This window comes from Falco biarmicus, chromosome 9, assembly GCF_023638135.1.
Source record: "Falco biarmicus isolate bFalBia1 chromosome 9, bFalBia1.pri, whole genome shotgun sequence".
Classification (NCBI taxonomy): Eukaryota; Metazoa; Chordata; class Aves; order Falconiformes; family Falconidae; genus Falco; species Falco biarmicus.
This window is the reverse complement of record NC_079296.1, coordinates 55,273,669-55,290,447: the sequence shown is the minus strand read 5'-3', so window position 1 is coordinate 55,290,447 and position 16,779 is coordinate 55,273,669. Positions and strand designations below refer to the sequence as shown.

At 50.3% G+C, this 16,779-nt stretch overlaps 1 protein-coding gene across 1 annotated transcript in view; it reads left to right on the top strand.

The window, feature by feature from the left end:
- The first annotated feature begins 7,135 nt into the window (after positions 1-7,135).
- Positions 7,136-16,779, top strand: part of TCERG1L (transcription elongation regulator 1 like) — a 104,512-nt gene continuing 94,868 nt past the window's right edge. Inside the window, exons 1-4 of the mRNA XM_056352818.1 lie at positions 7,136-7,303; positions 7,372-7,490; positions 8,897-9,040; positions 9,825-10,005. Coding sequence (XP_056208793.1) covers positions 7,186-7,303; positions 7,372-7,490; positions 8,897-9,040; positions 9,825-10,005 — 562 coding nt within the window. The 5' untranslated portion in view covers positions 7,136-7,185. The remainder of the gene's footprint in view (positions 7,304-7,371; positions 7,491-8,896; positions 9,041-9,824; positions 10,006-16,779) is intronic.

Genomic DNA, 16,779 nt, shown 5'->3' with positions numbered 1-16,779 from the left:
TGCTTAAACACTATTCTCTGCTGTTTGGGTTTTTCATTCTCCTTGCCTGTCTCCTGCTGCAGTTTCGAGTGTCTATGTCCTCTAGGTACTCAACAGTGCTGGTCTGACTGTCTGATCCAGTTTTCCGTGGATCACCTCCTGCCAGAGAGATGGGGGGACCTCCTGGGGAGCCAGGTGTCTCAAGGCAATTTTCACCATCCCCAGGGACTGAAAAAGGGGTCCTAGGAAGGCTGAAGTTAGGTATCACAGGTGTTTTCCTGCAGTGATTTTTAGTGCACTGAAGCTACTGTTCATTTGACTGCTATTTCTTTGATTTCTCTTAATAGGTTGAAACTGGGCTCATGGAAATCAATGGAATTTAGCAAAAATCGGATCAGAGATCAGGTATTTCACATTAGGAGAATAGAAACAAAAGGTCATTTTATGGCAGGATTTTTCATTTGATGTGTTTGCCTCAGGGACCCTGTTCGGCAGAGGACTGACTCATGTTTTGAGGAGCAGTGGAATCTGTCCCACCATCCACCATGCACATGTACTGCATAGCTCCTCCTGGGCACAGGCAGTGGCAGCTAAATCCCGTGAGAACCTGACTGGTTTAGGCATCAGGTTTAATCCCTCTATCCAGGTATAGAAGGACTGCTGCTCGGTAGCCACCACTTCCAAAAAGAAGGATTTGTCAAAGCCTCCGATGAGCTACACAGGAGAATAAAAACAGCATCTGTGATTCTGCTAGCTGGAATGAAAGATGGGGGGACAATCAGTTCTTGTGCTACAGACTATAAGCTGATCACTGGACTCAGAAGCTCATTTCCCTTCGTAGCATGGTATTGCACAATTAGGTGCACAGTGGGTTTATTTGATACATTGCTGAAATATCTGCTGTTTACCACTGTTGGAAACAAATGACTAATGCAGCAGATAAGGATTAACCCAAAGGACGGACTATTAGTCTATGTTGCTATGAGGCAACTCAACAGAATAATCACCTTGCCAGGCCATTTGTTTGCCCAGGTATTTTGACAGCTCTGCTTGGGAAGAAATAAGAGCTCCTCAGATGGGGTTCCTGATTGCTGCACTGCTGTGAAGGAGTGCATCAGGTGGGTTAGCGCCACAAAAAAAAAAAAATAATTTAAAAAAAAAATCTGCTTGTGTTCAGCCTTACTTTCTCACACAGCACAAGATACCCAACGATGGCAGAGGAGATTCCCTCTCCTCGCTCCAGCCCCTCTGCACAGTATGAAATGAGCAGTTTAACCTGAGAGGCAGACGCTGGTAAAGATAGCTGCAAACCTCATTCCCTGGGACTCTGAGCTTAGATAGCACACGGAAGCAAGGATGAATTTATTTATTGGGAATTTTCTGAAGCATGGAATTCTGCTGAGATTCTGGTCAGTGCTATCATCTGCAGGCAACTTCAGCATGTTCAAATATACATGGCTACAGATATACCTGTATACAGGGCGATCTACGTAATGCCTTCTGGAACAGGGTGCAGGATACTGTTCTGTTCATATTTACCATGTCAAATTATATTTATCCCTACGGATGGCTACTGTGCTAGAATGGAGAATTACACCACCCATTCTGTAAAATAGCTCGGTGCATTAACAACAGAAAGTTTGGTCATTACCTGATACTGTCTCACACGACAACCTCAGCATGAAGAAAAGTGGTTGATAATGTCCTCAGTAAGAAAAGTCTATCATTTAGATATTAATGAAAGGGATGCCTTTTTTTGAGTCTTTAGACTCATTCTTCAGACTTTAAAATTAGAGATGATGGGTCTAAACCTGTTGTTTCAGCACTAAATTGGCTCTTTGGCTATCTGGAATACTCTTTGCAGTATTCAAGGGCTAACGTGTGCACCAGATGTGAGTCTCAGGTGCCTCCCACCCCTTCCCCCCCCAAAGCACTTCCAAGTTGAAGTTGCAATAGTCGAAAAAATTTATGCCCCAGCCACCTCTCTTCTTCCACCATGGCCTTCCTATTAACTCTCTCTTTTGTCACGAAAAGTGACAAGAAGTGCTGCTTCTTGTTCTGTCCACCAGGAGCATGAAAAACAGATCAATCCCTTCTTGTCAGCAGTTCTTGCACATATTTACAGGTTATTACCATGTCTCTGCTCCATCCTTTCCTGTCCATTCTTTAGCCCACCCCAGCAGACCTCCAGCATCTCCCCTTCATCAGCATCACTGTCACGAATTTCATCCTGTGCTGAGACTCCTCCAGAGGCAGGTAATACTGCAGCTGGGGTGACTGCACAGGACCAATGCTGGAATGACAAGTGGGTTGCTGTCCCGTTCTCTCAGTGATACACGCCATTTCAAGCACATGTGGCTGTAAATACCCATTTGGTTCACAGGAATGTATAACAAGCTTGTCAGCAGATGAGGAATACCATTGCCACGGGCACTGGGAGTAAGCTCCATGAGGAGCTGGGAACTACCCAGACCTGTGTTACTCGAATGCGAGGACATCCCTCCAGCCTTTCCTTTACGGAAAACGCAAGGGCTGGGCAGGAGGAAGATGCGTGTTCAGGGCAGCCCCTAACCAGAACAAAGAAACCTACTGCATGTGTGTTGGAGGGGGAATATCAGAATCATAAAATCATTTAGATTGGGAAAGATCATTGAATCTAACCGTCAACCTAACGCTGCCAAGTCCACCAGAAGAAGCAGTTGGTGGTAAGCAGCATTAAAGATGACACTTCATTCTTTAGGGGCAGCCACCCCATGCTCTGAAGAAGAAGAGGTACAGAGCCTGCGCATACAAGCATGGGGAGCGAGTCCAGAATGTGAAAACTTTATCTGAACCTTTTCACTTTGTACCTTCAGAGCCGGCGAGCACCCAGCCACCACCCAGCGCGGCAGGGTGAGGGGACGCCGTCCAGCCCCCAGCTCCCGAGCTGGGGATCGTCCCGATGATGCCAATCGCTGCGCACTGCGCTGGGCTCCATCTCCGCGCCGGCGCTGGACTCGGCATCACTGCCACTCTCTGGGCTGGCTGGGAAAAGCAGAGCCTTGGCAGTATACATTGCCTGTCTCTGGTGGATGATGCAGCCCCCCGCTCCTGCCGGTACCCCTCGCTCCTGCATCACCCCTTGCTCCTGCTGTCACCCCTCATTCCTGCCCATCACCCCTCACCCCTGCCATCACCCTTTCCCTGCCTGGCCGCAGCCTGGGAGTGCTGAGCTTGGACCACGGTGAGCATCCTGTGTATGGACTTGTCTTAAACTTGCCACACAAATAGCCTGGGAAACACCCAAATACTTCCCCAGCTCTAGGGAGGAAGGCAACAATAACTATGTTGTTATTTTTTGAAGTATAGGTAAAGAAAGCCTAAGCAAAAAAGCAGCTGATGCTTGTGTGTGACCCCCTTCCGCCAGGTGATAACATGTCCTTCAGATGAGAAACTCTCCTCTGACCCCCGCTGACCTGAGCGAGCTGGGACTTTCCGAAGCCACATTACACGTACAGACTTTCCCATCTAACTTAGGAAAGTTTTTAGTAAGCCTACCCACTGCTAAGAAATTATAATTATTTTCATCTTTTAATCAGTGTTTTTGATGGTCTAAATAACAACACTGATTTGTGCTTTAAATAGTTACGCAGATGCTGGATTTAGGCTGGCCTTTGCTGATTTTAATGGGCTGATGTTAGTCATGGTTTCAGCACAGGGAATAAAGTCCTTCAAGAAACAACCTTTCTTCTGGACCTTAAATAGAAGAAGTAGCCTTGTCAGTGTTGTGTACCTTGGGAAAAAGTAGCTGTAAGTATCCCCCGCTACCTGGCAAGGGTGCACAGGCACGGGAGGGGTACGCTGCGGAATGTGGAGGTGGATGGACACAAACAGTTCATAGATTCATAGCATATTTCAGGTTGGAAGGGACCCATATGGATCACTGAGTCCAACTCCCTGCTGCTCGCAGGACTACCTAAAACTAGACTGTATGACCAAGAGTGTTGTCCAGACACTAAAGAAGTTGGTGAACTTCTTCAAAATCTATCCCAACCTTTTTCCTCCCCACAAAAAATCTTCAGCCATAATAAAAAAGAAATTTTGCGGGTATTTTCAGCATTTTACAGGTGAACTATTGCATTTAAACCAGACTACTCAAGGACCACTGCATTTCATAGCAAACAACCATTTTTCTTTTTCTTTTTTTTTTTTTGTTGTTGTTGTTGTTGTCATTGTGTGTGTGTTTCTCTGTTCCGTTACAGTTACCAGGAAGTGACTTTGGAGTTTTACAAATAGCTTAGCACTAAAATAGTTAGCAGTGATCTTCTCTTTATCTGATTTCTGTCACTTTCTAGATTACTCAAATCTGTATTTCCCAGTATCAATCTGAGGATAATTATAAGCAATATATTTCCCTGATCTCATGTTTATCCACAGATCCTAATAATTTGATTTCAAACTTCTTGGGAATTGCCTTTACTAAGGTTATTCACTGCCACAGGAGATCCAATTCCTCTGCACACCAAATAAAAGAGAGAGAAGATTAATTTCTGAGACCTTTGACTTTCTTCTGGACAGTTTTGAGAAGCCCCTTGTCTGCCTATGTACAGCTGCATCACCTGCAGTACGTTTTCCTTTGTGCTCTGGCTCTCTGGGACTGTGGGGATTTGCAGACTCAGGACCGGTGCAGCTCGATATTTGCCTTTTCTCACTGCGCAGCACTTGTTGTGCTGCTATGATGGAGAGCTGGAACAGTGCTGTTTGGCAGAGAAACATAAGCAATGATTTTAAGCCATAAAGTTGAAGCATTCGTATGTTCTGTGAACTCAGGCTCAGCCCATTTTAATGTTGTTCATGCCTTTAATTTTTTGCTGGAGATGCTGGAAGCTATGATGCTGTCAGCAGCTAGAAGAGGCTTGCTCAGCTCTCTCCTTTCAGCCGTGGAATGTATTAAGGAGAAGGCAGGAGAAACAAGCCCACAGGTTGCAAGCAAATGAGTTCCTTGCCCTGCCAGCGTGGCTTACCCTACGACTGCCTGAGCTGGGCTGGAGAAGGGACCTGCTCTCGAGCCCAGAGGAGACTACAAAGATTATCAAGGGGCCACAAACATGATCAGGGAGCTGGAGCACCTCTCCTGTGAAGATGGGCTGAGACAGTTTGGGTTGTTCAGCCTAGGAAGAAGGCTCCGGGGAGACCTTAGAGCAGCTCCCAGCACCTGAAGGGGCCGGCGAGAAGCTGGAGAGGGGCTTTGTACGTGGGCACGTGGTGACAGGCCAAGGGGGAATGGCCTTAAGCTGAGAGAGGGGAGATGCAGATGAGCTGTGAGGCAGAAATTGTTCCCCGTGAGGGCGGCGAGGCGCTGGCCCAGGCTGCCCAGAGCAGCTGTGGGTGCCCCATCCCTGGCAGTGCTCAAGGCCAGGCTGGATGGGGCTGGGAGCAGCCTGGGCTGGGGGGAGGGGGCCCTGCCCGGGGCACGGGGGTGGGACTGGGTGGGCTTCAAGGTCCCTTCCAGCCCAAACTATTCTATCATTCTATGCTTTGCAGAGGAGGTCAGTGCTTGTTTTCCCTCGACTCATTACACCAAGTATGATGGCTCACCCCTAACTGCTAGAGGTCACCTGTGACCAAGAGTTAAAGCTTAATTTTTAATGAGGAGCGACCAATGGCTTCTTCCCCCGCCTGGCAGAAGCAGCGGGCAGCAGGACAGCATGTGGCAGAGTTGGTGGCTGTGCCAGGGGCAGCTGGGCTCTTCCCCACTTTCCCAGCAGCAAGCAGCAGGAGGTGTGGAGCTCAGCGATGTGCTGGGCTCCCCAAAACACCTTTTTGCGGGCAGCAGTGATGGCAACGGTATTGTTTCCTGCTGGATGCACACAAAGTCGTGTTATTCCTATCGACGACAGGGGAAGGGCCCCATCTGAGGGGCAGCCGTGGGGTGCTTGAGCCCACTGCCGATTCCCCTAGAGAACCTGCCCGCGCTCCCTGCGCAGGGTGGGGGAGGGGGGGCAGAGCCCCCGTGCCCGTGCCTGCTCCATCGCACCGCGCATCTCCTCAGCGCCTGGTCCCCCCGCCACCTCCCCAAAGCTCCCAGACCCCAGGGGGGAGCCGTGACTCACCCACCGGCAGAAGAGCCCTTTCTTCCAGGCGCTGCTGAAAAAACCTCGACGCGGTATGACGCCTGAAAGAGCGCCCCCCGCCCTCCCCCCCCCCCGCCCCCCCCCCTCCCCCCCCCCGCCCTCCCCCACCCCGCCCCCCCCCTCCCTCCCCCCCCCTCCCCCCCCCGCCCCCCCCTCCCTCCCCCCCCTCCCCCCCCCGCCCTCCCCCCCCCGCCCCCCCCCTCCCTCCCCCCCCTCCCTCCCCCCCCTCCCCCCCCCCTCCCCCCCCCTCCCTCCCCCCCCTCCCCCCCCCCCCTCCCTCCCCCCCTCCCCCCCCCTCCCCCCCCCTCCCCCCCCGCCCTCCCCCCCCCCCTCCCTCCCCCCCCGCCCTCCCCCCCCCCTCCCTCCCCCCCCTCCCCCCCCTCCCCTCCCCCCCCGCCCTCCCCCCCCCCTCCCTCCCCCCCCCTCCCCCCCCCCTCCCTCCCCCCCCTCCCCCCCCTCCCCTCCCCCCCCGCCCCCCCCTCCCTCCCCCCCCCTCCCCCCCCTCCCTCCCCGCCCCCCTCCCCCCCCCCCCCTCCCTCCCCCCCCCCCGCCCCTCCCCCCCCCCCTCCCTCCCCCCCCCTCCCTCCCCCCCCCCCCCCGCCCCCTCCCCCCCCCCTCCCTCCCCCCCCCTCCCTCCCCCCCCCGCCCTTAAGCAGCTCTGCCTCCGGAGGGGGGTGTGCCTGTGGGGCGGGCTGGCCCCGGAGGCCGGCCGGGCCGGTTAACGGGTGCACCCCCCCAAAAGCATCCTTATCTCATTCTTGGAGCCGGCGGGCCCGTTAACGGGTGCACGCCCCCATAAGCATCCTTACCTCATTCGGGGAGCCGGCGGGCCGGTTACCGGGTGCACCCCCACACCAAAGCATCACTACCTCCGGCGGGGGGGGGGGCGGCCGGGCCGGTTACGGGGGTGCCTCCCCCCCCCCCCCCCGGGGCGGCCCCAGCGCGGCCCCCGCCCCGCTCCCCGCCCGCTGCCCCCCCCCCGGGCGGGCGGAGCTTGCCGGCGGCGCCCCGCCGCGAACTGGAGTTTCACTCGGCGGCGGCGCCGGTGCGGAGCTGGGGCGGCCGGGCTCCGCCGCGCCCCGTGCCATGTAGGATGCTGCCGGCTCCCGCAGCCAAGCGGCCGCCGCCCCTGCTCTGGGCCCCCGCCGAGCCCCCGGCTCCCCCCTGGGCCTGGGTGGTCCCGGCCGCCGCGGGGCTCGTCAGGGTCGGTGCCGCCGCCGCTGCCACCGGGGCTCCCCCCCGCTCCGCCGCCTCCGCTGCTGCTGCCGGCGCCGCCGCCCCGCGCCACCCCCTGCCGCGCTGCTGCGGGCCGCCCCGGGCTGGCGCGTCCCCTGCGAACCGCTCCTGCCGCTGCTCGCCGCCGCCGACCAGCACGGGGCCGCGCTGCTCCACGGGCAGGTACGGGCGGCGCGGGCTGGGCCGGGGGTCTCGGCAGGGCGCGGTGGCGGGCGGGGAGTTCCCCGGTTCCGCGATCCGGAGCCCACCGCCAGCCCCGGGCAGGGAGCCCTCCGCGCGGCCCGGCGCTGGTGGGGCTGCGCCCGGGGGAGTGGGTCCGGTGGGACGGGACCCCGCGGGGCCGCGGTTGCACCCCGGTCCGTGCTCCCCCCCGCCCCGGTCCGTGCTCCACGCCCCCTCTCCGGGCCGCCCCCCCCTCCCCGGGCTGTGCCCCACCGAGCGCTGCGGGCACGGTGCGCGGCTCCGCTCCCCCGCCGGGCAGCCGCCGCAGCGGTACGGCGTGCGGGGGGGCGCAGCGCTTCCCCCGGCTTCTAACACCGGCCGTGAGGCTTCCCCCGGGGCGGGCAGGGCTGGGAGAGGGTCCCGGGTCCCTCCGGCGAGGCTCTCCCGGCACCCGGCACACGCCGGCGGCAGGATGCGTCTTCTGCAGGGGGAGCCCCGAAACACTCCAGCAGAGCCCGTACAGTCGGGTGGTTTGTTTTTTTTTCTTTTTTTTTTCTTCAATATTCCTAAAGGCTAAAGTTTTAAGTCACGTCAGTTGAACCGATCTGTCTCATCAGAGCTTTTCCTGATGAATATTTCAATTATTAATTGCTGTCGCAAGGCTGCTTGAAACAGTAAAAGCGGCTTGCTGGAGTGTTTGTCCAGTCAGAGCGGAGCGATCGGAAGCTGTACTCGTAGTTTTGCCTTGTGTCTGTATTTTTTACTAGACAGAAGTGAAAATAAAACAGAGAGGTGAGCGCTGTAGTATCTGCTCGATTTCATGTGATGATTTCCAGCTTTATTCGAACACGAGCGTCTCTTGTGGTTTGGGAGCAGAGTGAGTGGGAGGGAGAAAATAGGTAGTGCTGGGTCTAATGAAACAGTAACATCAATTATTCTCCAGTGTGAGACCACTTAAATAAACTGCAGAGGTGGTTTTACTGTGGGAACCCATTTGCCAAACGGATTTAAGTTAAGATAAAATAACGTTTCCGACATTTCCTTTGGTTCTCATTTGCCTCGAGACGGATTTTAAAAACACTTTCTAGTGATGTTTTTGTTTTGTATGTGAGATGCTGTCTGAGCAGAGAAAAACCCAAGCTTCCCTGGCGACTAGCAGCCATTAGCCAAGTACTGCTTCACTGCCAGGCTACTGATTCCTGGCTCTCTAAAGCAGTTTATAATGTCAGTGCCACGTGTCGCTCGCTGTATAATGCCTAAAGAAACACAAATGGTCGCTGGACTGAGGATACACATTTGAAATTATCTGTACTTATCTTTTATGTAATTAGGAAATCATGAAGAGCATCAGTTTACTCAGGGTGAAATCCTTCTGTTAACTTTTCTTCCCACTTTCTTCCCCTAAGTGGATATTTGGAGCTCATTCTCCAGTCATAGGATTTTCACCTTCGAACGTGGAATTCGTTCCTGTTTTTCCACCTGTGTACACATCTACAATTCCTCCTCATGCTGGGAAAAACTGGATCGATAAAAGGCTACCGAACTGCAAAGTAAGTCTGGTCTTGGCATGTTTAAGTATTTTTAAGGCTAAAGTATATAAGCTGTAAAATTTTAGGGGTTTGTGAATTGCGAAGGCATGTGAAAGGTCAGTAGCTGGGATGTAAGGGATGGCTGATGGAGGAGGCTACTTCAGCGGTTATGCATCCTCACTTTTTCTGAAGTTTTAAAAAGACAAAAATATCTTAATATTAAATCTTTATTACGCTGAGTAGAATGTTTTAATCTTGCTATGGGATGTGATGATAAGATTTTTTCATTTTCCCTTTCTTCTTGGTACTTTCACTGTCCCCCTGCGCGCTGCCATGTCCCTGGTGCCCGGGTGTCACTAGTGGTCCTGTGCCCTCATCCCGCCCACAGTTCCCTACATCTGTATATTCACCTGGCTGCATAATTAAAATGTGGCTTTGTGACTTTATCCCATTTCCCTCCCTCACCCCCATGTCTCCTGTTCAGAAGGTGACCCAGGTCTCTAAATTGCAGATGCTCCAGAGTAGCTGTGTCTGGGACACGATTGTCTTCAGCTGATTCTTTTGGTTTTTTGTGATGCTGCATCAGCTGGTTCGTCATGTTAAAAGCCAGTTCATTTTTAGATGCTCAGCTAAACTCCGTCTATAAGACTGATGGAGCAGAAATCAATCTATTTTTGCATGTTCGTCCCCAACTTGAGACACTGTGTGTGCTATAATATTGAGTTAAAAATACTTTATTTTCACTTTTATTTCTGAATTTTATATCTAAAAACTTAACATTCTTTTATTTATTTGTGTTGGACAGATATACTTGAATAATGCATTTGCTCTGGATTCAGCATGGATACATCCTGAGGAATCAAGGCTTTTCCAGGGAAATGAGAAACCTCTGCTAATGACAAATCAAGTAGCTATGGCTATAGCCAGGCCAGCTGCTGCCTCCAGGCCTCTTCCCACAGTGGTGTTGGCACCTCAGCTGATACCAGGTCAGTAGGACATAAATAATAAGCATTTACCTGATTTTTGTTTTTTGTTGTTGTTGTTTGTTTTTTTTTTTTAAATGCATCTCTCAGACATGCGTGAGCCATCCTCTCCTCTAAAGTAAGGGTTTCATTCCATTCAGCTGAAAATCTCTCACTTGATCTGAACCTTGATGGCAAAGTGCATTTCATCCTCTAAATTACTTTTAAAGAAAGAAAAGACCATGTGTAGTTATAGAAGATTGTAACTGATTATTCCATAACTGGTTGTCAACTTCTGGAATGATGGGGCCAGCCACTCCCAGCGTACTTGGTTTGTTTTCAAACAAGAAATTGCTGACACAGTTCATGTATGACTCTCCCAGTGGCTGCTGCTTCCAAGTGTTTGGTGTGGTCTGTGTAGACAGCTGTCAGTAGAGAAGAGCAATTGATCCATCATCTCATTAAGCCTCAGTTATGCGCAGCAGTATTTGTGAAATAAATTCCATTAATCTGCATAACTCAGGTATGTCACAGCTGTTAACAAAAGAGCTAAGCTTTATATTTGGGAAAGAACAGAAAATACATTGCAGTAAAGTGGAATATCTCTATTTTGGTGCTACGATGGTATTTTAAAATAGCAGTTGTTTCATAGAAAAGGTTAAGAAGTAGAATGCTACTGATGTTTAAAACCCTAACATACATTCTTGAGTTCAGAGTTAGGATATCGTTAATGGCTTGCTGTCAGTTGTTTCTTTCTTAGATGGCAATAACGTCCCTTCGATTGACAGCAGAGCCCCTCTTACCTTGCCTTTGCCCTGTAAAGTAGTTCTTATTTTGCAACTGTGTAGCGCACTGGAAGTTTTCTTTCATTTTGCCAGTAATGCGGAGATTCAGTTAGAGTGTGCTGGAAGAGATCTTTACTTTTTGGGTTCATTTGCCAGACTGATTAATTAGCAGTGAATGTTGTTCTGTATTGAAACATGTTGAACCACTCAAATTGGTTCCATATTTTGATGTTTTAGCAAGCCGTTGCAGTAAGCTGCCTTCTCCTCCTGCCAGATTCACCCGATGCTCAACTGAAGTGCTACTCAGCAGCTCTCAGAAACGAGAGTGCCATGGGCAAAACCCCATTACATCGATGCATTCCTCCTGGGGTGCCACGGGGAATAGCCGAGCTGTGCTCCCAGACAGGAGGCACTGTTCCAAGCATATTTTCAAGGACAGGCATAATGATGAAGGAGGTGTTCTGTGCAAGGGAGCAACAGCCCATTGTTTATTTATGTATTTGTGCGAAACGCTGAAATATTTAAAATATTTTTTCAATATTGCAATCTTTAAAAAAATATTTTATAGCACAGTACTTCAGATGTAAAGCAAGAGTGTACCTGGCAGTGGGTTAGGGAAGCATGCCTGGCAGAACAAGGGCATTCCCAGCCTGGTGTCACATCTGTGGTCTGTAAGCAGCGCAGAGAAAAGATTTTCTGCCTCCAGGACAATATATGCCCACACAAGCATGTTGTCTCAGGAGACCTTCAGGTGGATCCAACCCTTCCCCCAGCAGCATTGGCTGCCACCTCTTCAGAACCCCCCTGAGCTCCCCTTTGGGTGGGAGAGGTGCAGGGGAGAGCATGAAGGCCCCCAACCGTCTTTCCAAATCTTCCCATCCCTCTTGAAATCTTATTTCTGACTGATGTGCCCGATGCTGTGATCCAGTAACATCCCAGGCCGTGTGTGAGCTCTAGAGCTGGTGCAGAGAAGGGTGCGTGGTGATGGCGTTACTGCAGGGTGGCGACACCGGTGCCCTACAGCCGTAATCGGAAGCGTTACGGTAGTGCTTGAAGTATGTCCTATATAATCTTTACACTTAATATGAAGAGTAATAAAAATACTAAGAGCAAATTGCTTAGTTAAGTGGTTTGAAACTGAGAAGTTAATAAGCTTTTTGCAGGCCACGTGGCTGCATTCATTTTGAAAGCCTGTCTTAATGGCAGGTTTGCCTTCCACAGTTATCAGTAATGATATAATTGTTTTCTCAATGTATCAGCAATGTTACAAAGATAAAGGAATGAGGCACTGGAGTTTGGTGAATGGCAATGCACATAGTTTAACAGCTGTGAGCTCCAGCTACTAGAAGGTGTTATTTTCTGTAAGAAAAGGAACCAGCTATTATTCTCTCGCATATTGTGAAACATGAATTTATGTACTTACCATTTTGTGTACCTAAAGCAAGTAGTGACATTTTATTTTCGCACCTCAGAATGATAGCTTGTTTTATGTCTACTGGATACTGCATTTTTTGTGAGGAAGGCAGCGTCTAGATATTTTTACAGAGAAAGGATTAATATTTTTGTCTCCTGTATTGTACACTCTACTGTGTGGGTGAAGTCAGGGCTGGCTTTGTCCCGGGTCAGGTGTGCCCGTATGGCATCTGTGTATTCTACACATCCCTGTGTGGTTGGTGGCTGCTGAGCATGGGGTGAGGGGGCAATGGCAAGACCCCTTGGTGGCACCCATTTGATGAAAGCTGTAGCTGTCTGGTACATGATGTTCTGTGCTTTGACTTTTATTGATGCTGTTTTAAATGTCTGAAGGCATGTTTTTGTGCTTCGGCATTCCTGGCTCTCAAGAGAATTGCTGACAGTGGTTCCTTGCAAAGGGTGTGTTTTTATTGGTATTTTTGAGAAGGTTTTTATAGAATCACAGAATGGTTTGGGTGGGAAGGGACCTTGAAGCCCACCCAGACCCACCCCGTGCCCCAGGCAGGGCCCCCTCCCCCCAGCCCAGGCTGCTCCCAGCCCCATCCAGCCTGGCCTTGAGCACTGCCAGGGATGGGGCACCCACAGCTGCTCTGGGCAGCCTGGGCCAGCGCCTCGCCGCCCTCACGGGGAACAATTTCTGCCTCACAGCTCATCTGCATCTCCCCTCTCTCAGCTTAAGGCCATTCCCCCTTGGCCTGTCACCACGTGCCCACGTGCAAAGCCCTTCTCCAGCTTCTTGCCGGGCCCTGTAGGTGCTGGGAGATGCTCTAAGGTCTCCCCGGAGCCTTCTCCTCCCCAGGCTGAGCAGCCCCAGCTCTCCCAGCCTGGCTCCATAGCAGAGGGGCTCCAGCCCCCGACCATCTTCATGGTCTCCTCTGGAGACATTGCTGGGTCATGTTGAGCTTCTTGTCAACCAACACGCCCAAGTCCTTTCCCCTCAGGGCTGATCTCAATCCATTCTCTTCCCAGCCTGCATTTGTGGTTGGGGTTGCCCTGACTCACATGCAGGACCTTGCACTTGGCCGTGTGGAACTTCATGAGGTTCACATGAGCCCACCTCTCACACCTGTCCAGGTCCCTCTGGATGGCATCCCTTCCCTCCAGTGTGTTGACCCACCACACAGCTTGGTGTCATCGGCAAACTTGCTGAGGGTGCGCTCGATCCCGCTATCTCTGTCACCATCAAAGATATTAAACAGTGCCAATCCCAGTACGGAGCCCTGAGGAATGCCACTCATCACCGGTCTGCACTTGGACATTGAGCCGTTGAGATCAACTCTTTGAGTGCCACTATCCAGGCAATTCCTTTTCCACCCAGCGGTCCATCCATCAACCCATGTCTCTCCAGTTTAGAGACGAGGATGTCATGTGGGACAATGTCAAATGCTTTGCACAAGTCCAGGCAGATGACATCAGTCGCTCTTCCTTCACCCACCAGTGCTGATCGTAGAAGGCCACCAGATTTGTCAGGCACGATTTTCTGTTTAGTGAAGCGCTGTTGGCTATCACTAATGACCCCCTTATTTTCCATGTGCCCTAGCACAGTTTCCAGGGGGATCTGCCTCCCTTTCTTGCTGGGCACAGAGGTGAGGCTGACTGGCCTGTAGTTCCCTGGGTCTTTCTTTTATCCCTTTTTAAAAATGGGAGTTGTGTTTCCCCTCTTCCCATCAGTGGGAACTTCACTGGACTGCCATGACTTCTCAGGTGTGATAGTGGCTGAGCCGCTTCATCCATCAGTTCTCAGGAAAAGCTGGAGAACAAGCCTTTCATCCAGCCCTGTGTGAGGGAGGGGGCAGGGGTTACAGACAGAAGTGTTGTCATCTCTTCACGAAGTGAAGCTCTCCAGAAGTGCTTCACAAGCTGCTGAGCAGAGCCCGCAGCAGGCTGCTGCTCCGGCAGTGGCTGGGTGATGAGGGGAGTGAAGGAAGCATCCCCATCAAGGTTAAATATTCATTGGTTCTGTGAAGTTGAGTGAGATGTTGGCTTGCAGGTTATAGCCCCTGAGATCCATGTTTGCCTTCTGCTTGCTGGAGGGTGACTGTGAAATGCAAGGTTAGCGAGTCAATGTCTCCTGAAGTTGTGTGCACAGTCCTGTATCACACAGGCTCCTGCATTGGCAGGGACTGAAAGCTTGCTGGCTCTCCAGGAAACTCCAGTGTGATGCTAAACCGAACAGTCTGTGGGCACTCCGGTAGAACCAGTAATATACTGGTCATCGGTGTGCTTCTTACAGAAGACCGTAATAGTCTGCAGCTCGTTTCAGGGCATCATACTCTGAGCAGATCATCGGCACACAGAGCCAGACATTCTGCAGGGAGACCCTCAGCCTGCGGTAAGGACTGAACCACACACCTGAGCCAGCTCCCAGCCGCAACCAGTGCTGCGAGTGCCTGGAAGCGAAGGTTGCCTCTGTAAATCTTGCTGATGGCTTACTGAATAAATACCCTCAGGAGCTTCCAGGGGTGAAAGTGGTGGGCAGTTGCTCAGCAGCAGTTTGGAGGCTTGCATAACCTTGACAGTGGAGTGTTTGTAATACAGGATCTTCAGCCGGGTCCTTGCATGAGTCCTTGCATCCTGGATGCTCCCCTCTGCACTTCTACATCCATTTCCATTTCAAAATGTTTGGCAGTCCTCAAATGGGTTATATTTTTTTTAACACCCATTTCAACATAAATTGCATTTTCTTACTGATCTTGAGTGTTGTGTTGGCCCTGGCACTATGGATGTCTTCAGTAACAGCCGCAAAGGTGTATGCAGCAGAATGCGTTACGGCAAACGCATGGCGTTTCCAGAGGGCTCCTTCAGGGAGCCTTGTTGGAGCCGTGAGTGCTGGGAGGAGATGCTGAAGAGGTGAAAGCCTTTTAATGGCTTTCATCTTTAACAGAACACTCAGGGTGTCTTTTCCATTTGTAACCAAGGCAGACTAACTTGGAATGGAGACTTTCAGTGGTTTATGGCGTTCGTTTCCTTGAAGAGAAATAGTCTTCTCTAAATCAGACTTCTTTTTTTTTTTTCTTTCTTTTTTCTTTCTTTTTCTTTCTTTCTTTTTTTTTTTTGAAAGATTTTTCAATAGAAAATACTTTCTGTTAAGTCAAAGCTTTATTGCTGCCTCTACATTTCCACAGTGTCTCTTTGCTCAATAGCAATCCCTTTGCTCTGTCATCCATTGGTGTCGGAATCAGAAATGCCAGAATAAAGAGTTCTTGTATATTCTTTCACCAAATTGCTTTAGAATTAGCAATCTTATGTAGATTAAAATTTTCATCCTTCCTGTTAGTGTCCTTTTCTTTCTTTTAATCCCACTAATCTTTACAGAAGCGAGACAATATTTTTCATAGCAAGTATCAGTATTAGAATGTATATGCATGTACACATATATGTACAGATACAGTTTTGTAGGTAACGCCAGTTTAAACTTCAGGCACTGCAAATCTATCAAGAAATGTGGTTTCTTTGTATTAATTTTGGGTTCCATTTTCTTAGGTTTAAGAGTTTTAAAATACATGACACAGGACCTCCGACTCTGTATTTCCTACACACAGGCTTTTTATTTGAAGCACATGTGTATGTAGAAGTAGTCAGGTTTTGGTCCTCTCAAATTGGATTCTTTAATATTTGATGTGCATGTGCTAGGGCTCCCTTTTTGTAAGACAAGAATAGCACTGCAGGAACCTGAATATCCCTGAAATGCCATGAAAACCATCTATTTGTGGGGAATTCAGGCACTGCAGAGATGAACAGGTTATTAAGTCTGTGGGAATGCTTGACTTTAATTGCAGCCTTTGCTAAGTTTCTGTTTTGCTTATTAATTTTGTGGGTTTTTTGGTGCTTTTTCTGTTACCTGCCCAAATCAAGTGCAAGGTTTAGCCTAGTTAAGATTTCTTTTTTTTCACTGAAGTTTTAGAAATAAAACTACGTGCAGTGTGTTTATGGGAAAGGCTTTTAGTTCTGACCCTGTCATAATATTGTCCTACCTGGCCCCAAGACCTCATTATAAAGAAATCTACCTCTCTCAGTGATTTGCAGAGGCTGTTTGTATTTGTGAAAAGCCAGGTATATTTATTTATTGCATATGAGCAAAAAAGTTAGCTGCTAGTGGTGCTGTTACTGGCAGACCCCTGCAATAGCTGGAGTTTACAAAATGGAAGAGGCAATAAGCTTTTTTTCCTCCCTTTGGGCTACGGAAGATAGGGATATCGATATGTTTTCCTTTGCATTGGGATAAATATGCTATTTAAGTCAATCCATTGCTTCATTTTATTGATTGAGAAATGCTTCGGTTGCTCAGCTGCTGACATTTCAGACCATGTGCAATTTAGGTAGCAGGGCCAGCAGGTTCTTGGTCATCTGCCTTCTGCAAGTATCGGTACTGCTGCTATAAATTAACGTGCTATAGGTCTTCCAAGTATTTGGGCTTGATGAAAAGACAAAGTTCCTTGCAAGAGGCATCAGAAGCTCCTGTTAAAATCATGCTTGATGGCAAGCCCTAAGACATGCATGGGCATTGCACGGGGCAGGGGGCATTGCATGGGAGGGCATT